This window comes from Thamnophis sirtalis, unplaced genomic scaffold (genome assembly GCF_051295495.1).
Source record: "Thamnophis sirtalis isolate CommonGarterSnake01/CBP01778 unplaced genomic scaffold, rThaSir2_p1.2 scaffold_13, whole genome shotgun sequence".
Lineage (NCBI taxonomy): Eukaryota > Metazoa > Chordata > Lepidosauria > Squamata > Natricidae > Thamnophis > Thamnophis sirtalis.
The window spans coordinates 13,984,760-13,992,067 of record NW_028261393.1 but is presented as its reverse complement, the minus strand read 5'-3'; the positions used below and the strand labels follow the sequence as shown (position 1 = coordinate 13,992,067).

Sequence of the window (7,308 nt, the reverse complement as noted above, 5' to 3'; positions counted from 1 at the left end):
CCTCTCCAGACTATAAAAAGACTCCTTGTGCACACGCCCCTCTTTGCAGAAGTCAACACAGGATTGAATGTCGGAGGACATTACTGTGAGCTTGACAGGCTGGATTGCTGCCAAGCCTTATCTGTGTTTATTGCTGCCCATGCTTGTCTGTGCCAGTTTGCTGCCAAGGACCTGTCTGTTAATTAAATGCCATAACTTATCTCTGGCTCGGAGTGTGTGTTGGTGTGGGACGAGGGGGGTCAGAACATATGTCATAGGTTCCCCATCATGGTCTTAGAGCCTACATTATCACCCCTCTCTCTCTGCCTTTTCTCTCCCTTCCTCTGAACCTAAAAGCCAGGTTGGAAGAGAAAATTCCAGCCTGGAATTTTCTGTACATCAGAAATAGAATGCTTTCGAAGTCGATTTGGAGGCAACCATGCGCTCCCTAGGGTCAAAGACGGAGCAGCTTAGAAAATATTAACTAAAGGATGGAGCACGTGTTACAGATTTCAGGCCCTAGCCAACTTTCCTTTCCATTACCCACCTTTTATTTCATTTTCCATTCATTTTATTCCTTTAACTCCTTTTCATTATTGCAAAATATTGCAACCTACAGATCAATGCACTGAAAGTCGTTCGGTCAGACGAGAAGTGTCCAAGAATTCTTATTATTCTTAGAAAAACCAACAAACAAAAGAAAAATCTGACCCAAAAAAAAAAAAAGGAAAAAAAAGAAGAAGAAGATCTCGTTTAGAAAAGGATTCTCCCTATTTTGGAGACAAGAATGAGATCTCGAGTTTTGAGGATTGGCCGGTGTGAACCAGTGTCAGTACACAACGTGGCCAGTAGGTGGAGTCCTGAGCTTGGTTTGGCTCCGAGGTCTTTTTAAGCAGAAACTTTTAGATCTGGAGAAATTGTGTTGGTCGATTTTCCCCAATGGGTTCATGACTCTTGCTTAGCTACCAAACGAAAGGCATTAACGGATGAGAAGGACAAGATGGAGTCACGTAATCATCCCTCCAAATCTCCAGCAGAACTGACAACGGCCTTGAAAATGCTTTGCCCTACTCCATTTATCTTGGTGGCTTGGCTAGGCATTGTTATTGTGGTTTTGCAAACGTCCCCAAAGGCTTGTTCACTGTAGGTAGGCGAGGAAGCAATTATCCAGAGCTAAAAAAGAACAACAGAAGATCAGTGACCTAAGATTATACCTCCACGTTGCAACATAACATCCTTCAGGGGCCATTGGAGAAAGACGGATTGGTCTCAAAATGAACAAAGGGAGCAAAATCAAACCAGAAACTACTCTGGCTAGTAATATTCAGATGTTCTAAAACAAGGGCAAGGGGGAAAAAATAGAAGGATATACGTAGCTGAGAATTCCATTTGAAACTTTTACCTGAACTCCAGATAATTATTCATCTATGCCACTAAAGCAGTGTTTTTCAACAATGGCAAGTTTGAAATGTGTGGACTTCAACTCCCAGAATTCCCCAAGCAATACTGGTGGACTTCAACTCCCCAGCCAGCAATGCTGTGTGGACTTCAACTCCCAGAATTCCATAGCCAGTAATGCTGTATGGACTCCAACTCCCAGAATTCCCCAGCCAGCAATGCTGTGCGGACTTCAACTCTCAGAATTCCATAGCCAGTAATGCTGTGTGGACTTCAACTCCCAGAATTCCCCAAGCAATACTGGTGGACTTCAACTCCCCAGCCAGCAATGCTGTGCGGACTTCAACTCCCAGAATTCCATAGCCAGTAATGCTGTATGGACTCCAACTCCCAGAATTCCCCAGCCAGCAATGCTGTGTGGACTTCAACTCCCAGAATTCCATAGCCAGTAATGCTGTGTGGACTTCAACTCCCAGAATTCCCCAAGCAATACTGGTGGACTTCAACTCCCCAGCCAGCAATGCTGTGCGGACTTCAACTCCCAGAATTCCATAGCCAGTAATGCTGTGTGGACTTCAACGCCCAGAATTCCCCAGCCAGCAATGCTGTGCAGACTTCAACTCCCAGAATTCCCCAGCCAGCAATGCTGTGTGGATTTCAACTCCCAGAATTCCCAGCCTGCAATTCTGGGAGTTGAAGTCTACATATCTTAAACCTGGACAACGTTGAGAAACACTGCATTAGAGAAAAAGATGTCCCCAAATTCTGAGCCATGCCAGAGTTTAACTACCATCTCTTGGACAAAAGCACCAACGGTGGCTGATTGCAGACCTCACGCTAAGCCACGGTGTGGTCTTGCTTCAGCCTAGCTTAACTGTCTCAACTCAGCTCAATTTTTGAATTTTCAACTAATGATGGTTTCCCGAGACATGGAAACCCAACTGTCTTGGGAGAGGAAAAATGGGGAATAAAAATAGGCTTCCCTCTCCACAAGCTGAACAAACCCTTCCCAATCTCTTGCCGTTGTGTAAGAAATGGGATTCTTATCTACTGCCAATCGACTTTGACCAATAGTACAGGGGTGAAATCCTCCCGGTTCAGCCAAACCGGTAGGAACAATTGTCCTTGGTTCTGCGAACCGGTGGGAGGAAAATTGTGATTTCACCACTGCATTAGTAGTTCAATTCTTGTAGAGAGCTTAAGTTTGCAATAAACCCTTAATATACATTTAAACTGCCTAGATCTTTTCTGAGCTTGACAGCTTCTGCACCACACTGTATGTGGTTAGGGAAAGGGAAGGAAAATTACTTTCCTGTAGTTCTCCCAAAGGCCTGGTGGGGAAGCCAGGTCTCAATTTATGAAAGGTACTTACGTGTATAAAGGCTGCAGCTGCAGGTGTGACATTTTTTGTGGTGCCTGGTAGCCGTAGGAATCAAACCCTCCAATAAAATCAACTGTGGGGTGAAAAGACAAGAGGGAGATTGCTCTGATAAACATCTAGACAAAGTAGTGGCCATTATATTACTCAAAAATAGTCATTTAAAGACATTTGCAATAAAATACCCAGGTCCCAGCATGCTGGCTGGGGAATTCTGAGAGTTCTTAAAATTACCAAGTTTGAAAAATATGGTAGTAGAAAAACCAGAGATTTCCTTAATTCGCCCAGGCAGATATTTACGGGTGAGATTTTTTTTTGAAATAATTTCTAATTTCCTTCAAGTATTGGTGCACAGGGGGAAAAATCAGTTTAGAAGTTCCTACTCCTTCCTCCACCTTTTTTAAAAATCCGGGGTTTTTTTATTGCACTGATGAACCCATCAAAAACTAACAGTCACCCAACCCTCAAATCACCAAGAATGCAAGTTAGGTTGGCACAAACTAGCAAAGAAACAAAGCCATTTACAGGGAGATCTCAATTTACGACAGTTGAGCCCAAAATTCCTGTTGCTAAGCAAGACATATGTTAAGTGAGTTTTATGTGGGTTTTTTGCCACAGCTGTAAGTGAACCACTGAAGTTCTTAACCCAGTTGTTCAATGAATCTGGCTTCCCCATCAGTTTTGCTTGTCAGAAGGTTGCAAAAGGGGGATCACGTGACTCTGGGAAATTGCGACCGTCGTAAATAGGAGCCAGTTGCCACGTGTCTGAATTTTGATCCCGCGACCCTATGGATGGATGCTGCAATGGTAGTAAGTGTGAAATGGTCCTAAGTCGCTTTTTCAATGTTGTTGTACTTTTGAACAATCACTCGATGAACGGATGTAAATGTAAATCGAAGAATACTTGCATTAAATAAGGTTAACTCTAAACCAGTTAAAAACTTGGTGCAGAGCTTCAGCTAGGCTTTTAATGAGTTGGCTCAGCTTGCTAGCTGAAGACAATCTATGGAACTTGTTCAGCGGTGGGTTTCCAGTTTTTCTACGACTGGTTTCGGGGGCACTCCTATATGGGCGGAGCCTCCCATGCATGCGCAGAAGCATCCGGGCTGGTGGATGGAGCCTCCCGCCGCTCCTACTACCAGTTCACCTGATCTGGCCCGAACTGGCAGAAACCCACCACTGAATTTCTGTAGAAGTTACCTATATGGTACCGAAAAGGACCAGGGCCTTTGGTCTGACGAAGTGCGGTAAGCCTCCTGTTCATTTTTTTTTTTCATGGCATCCAATTAGATATTCTGATTTATTTATTTAGCGAAATTTGCATTCCGTTCTGCTCCAGAGACTCCGAGTGGCTGACAGCCAAGTCATAAAACCATATGACGACAACTAATGTAACTATAATGAAAAAGCTAAAAATAACAGAGCATAAGTCAGAGTTTACAAAAACCATCTCACTCCTGGTCTCCAGAGCTGTCTTACTGAGTGAGCTGAGCCATTTTGCAAAAGGACAAACCGGGTTGAGTCCCATGGAACTGGGGGAGGAATTGACTACAAAGTCCACTCTTTTAGTGAAAAGGCTTCCTGGGCCCATCACCCTTTAACTGGCCAAGAAGGGGAACACAACGTCTTCCCACAGGGTTAAATGAAGATGGAAGAAGGTCTGATGAACAGCTGATCCTGGAATCTACGCTTAAAGATCGTGAAGGCATAAATAAAGGGAAAGCATCCAAGCTCATTCCATTTAGGTAAAGGTAAAGGTTCCCCTCGCACATATGTGCTGGTTGCTCCTGACTCTAGGGGGCAGTGCTCATCCCGGTTTCAAAGCCAAAGAGCCAGCGCTGTTTGAAGACGTCTCCATGGTCATGTGGCCGGCAGGACTAAATGCCAAAGGCGCACAGAACGCTGTTATCTTCCCACCAAAGGTGGTTCCTATTTTTCCACTTGCATTTTTACGTGCTTTCCAACTGCTAAGTTGGCTCCATTTACCTAGTGGCAAATGGGATATTTTATCCATCAAAACTAGCAAAACATGCAGCCCTGTTGATAACTTTCTACCCATCTCTTTGTCATTCTGCATTATCTGAGCTTTTCAAATATGCTTTTAATGTATTTTCCATATTAAATTTGCTGCAGCCAAGGCTGCCATCTCATCTTTTTAATGGAGTGCCTTATTAGCTCTGAAAATAAATCAATGAATGTCAAAAAAAACCCCAAAGCGCTCTCTCTCTCAAAACCCATGGGGGATGGAGAGAGAGAAAGAGGGAAGGAACACGGGTGTAAGAGGACCAGTTTTGGCCCACAGAGCTAGAGAGACAGCGTAGTAATGCTTATAATTTGCCACCTATGAATAGGTCTTTTCATGTGTAAAGCGTATTAATAAAGTTCATTGGTATCAAATCACACAGCGCCTACGCTCTTAGGAGCCCCTGCTGGGATTCAAATATATAAGAGCCGCTTCTCGCATTAAGTAAGAAGTCCCTTATTTCACACCAAGATTTTAATTTTCCACTATGCTATCGGAACTTTTACCAAACCATATCATCAGCCGCTGTCTGGAAGGACAATCTTTCTGGAAAAATGAAATCAGGATTCAATAGAACATCCCAATGGTGCTTTTTCCAAAAGGCAACTGGACTTTCTCGGTTTTTCTCCTTTGAAAACGTTTTGCTTCTCATTCAAGAAGCTTCTTCAGTTCTTAAAGAAACTGCAAGAAACTGAAGAAGCTTCTTGGGTGAGAAGTGAAACATTTTTAAAGGAGAAAGAACGAGAAAGTCCAGTTGCCTTTTGGAAAAAGCACCTTTATGACCTGGATGATTGAGAATCTCCATAGATTCATTTCTTGGAGAAGGCAGGGAAATAAATAAATGAAAAGGGAAATGGGAAAGAAAGGGGTGAAGTAGCAATCCTGCTTGAAAGAGCATGAGAAGATGGCTTACCAGAAATTAATTAATGGGAAATTGACAAAATAAATAAAAATGTGGCAACTGCTCAGAACAGAGTAAAAAAGATTTCAGAATATCAGAAGGGAGTGACATTTTTGTAAGGCTGGAAAAAGGCTTCTCAACTGAGTGATGAAGCAAAAGAAGCTGTGGATGAGAAAAATACAAATAATAGAATGGGGGCTGGAAAAAAAATTGAAGACAAATTACTGTATAATGTAAGCAAAAAGGAAAAACTGGATGCAAAAATTAAGAGGCAGAGAAAATACAGAAGAATTTTGACAGAAAATGAAAACTGGCACCAGAAATGGAGGAACAAGGACTCTCTATTAGAGTAAATGATTTTTTTTTTCCTAATGGAGAATGGCTCCTACAAAGACTCAATAACGGCTCCTAGAAAGGCAAACTATTTTCCAAAGCACCAAAGGGCAAGACAAGAAACAAAGGATTGGAAACTAACTAAGGAGAGAAGCAACCTAGATCTAAGGAGGAAATTCCTAACAGTGAGAGCAATTACAGCAATAGCTTGCCTTCAGAAGATTTGGGTGTTCCATCACTGGAAGCTTTCAAAAAGAGACTGGACAACCATTTGTCTGAAGGGGTATAGAGTCTCCTGTTCAAGCAGGGGGTTGGACTGGAAGACCTCCGAGGTCCCTTCCAACCCTATTATTCTATGTTCTAAATGGAAACTAAAAGTGATTGAGATCATTTGTAATGAAGCAGAAGTGAGAGTATGGTGGAGGATACATTTTAGGGACCTAAATAGGGGAATGATAGTGATATGCCGAAGAGGGAAAAACTGAAACGTCTCTCTCTCTATATATATAAAATGGCTCTGTGTGGTGTGTGTATGTTCCAGCATAACCCTGGAATGCCTTGAGCAATCTCAACCAAACTTAGTACACAGATGACTTACTCTCTGGAAACAAATACTGTGGGGATAAGACACCCCTAACACCCCTCGGGGTATGTGTTCTGTTAAGATTCAACCTGTTGTGCCTTAAAATGGGTTCTACTATACTGCCATAAAATGGCTTCTAATGTACAGCGCAGTGGATTTGCCATGGTAATGGCTTCACAGTACTCCACAAGAGGGCTCCCTCGTGTGGAGGGAGGAATCAAACATTAGAAATTACGTTTGGTCTGGACATTTGTGAAGGTCTAATACAGGATTGGGATAAACAAATCCCTGGGCAATGCCGGGTTAACAGCTAGTATGCTATAAACCGGAAGAATTTAAGATTGTGTAACCAGAAAACTGTTAAAAAAGTAGTTAAGCTTATGGAAAGTGTGTAAAGCCCGCATCTGGCTGAGCCTCACCGCGGGGCAATCTTGTTCCCTTCTACAAGCCAAGAAAACAACAGGAGTAAATGCTTAAAACTGAAGGGATATTAATTTGTTAAGTTCACTGGAAAAGGTTGTTTGGGATAAGCCTATCCAAAGGATAAAAAGAAGTGACAGCGAGCAGGTTTGGGCTGGCTAGTTTGGGAAAATTGGAAAGCAGATGTGCCAGATAACCCTGCCTTGATTCTGTTTGTCACAAGAAGAGGCAGGGAAGGATTCCGAGAAGTTGTCAAGTTTGATGTTGGGACAGGCCAGGCCAGGAAACATACA

General features: G+C 42.8%; 1 protein-coding gene across 1 annotated transcript in view; it reads right to left on the bottom strand.

Moving 5' to 3' along the window:
- Window positions 1-507: 507 nt before the first annotated feature.
- Window positions 508-7,308, bottom strand: part of NKAIN1 (sodium/potassium transporting ATPase interacting 1) — a 40,445-nt gene continuing 33,644 nt past the window's right edge. Inside the window, exons 6-7 of the mRNA XM_087727415.1 lie at window positions 2,750-2,831; window positions 508-1,152 (exon numbers count right to left, since the gene is read on the bottom strand). Coding sequence (XP_087583541.1) covers window positions 1,143-1,152; window positions 2,750-2,831 — 92 coding nt within the window. The 3' untranslated portion in view covers window positions 508-1,142. The remainder of the gene's footprint in view (window positions 1,153-2,749; window positions 2,832-7,308) is intronic.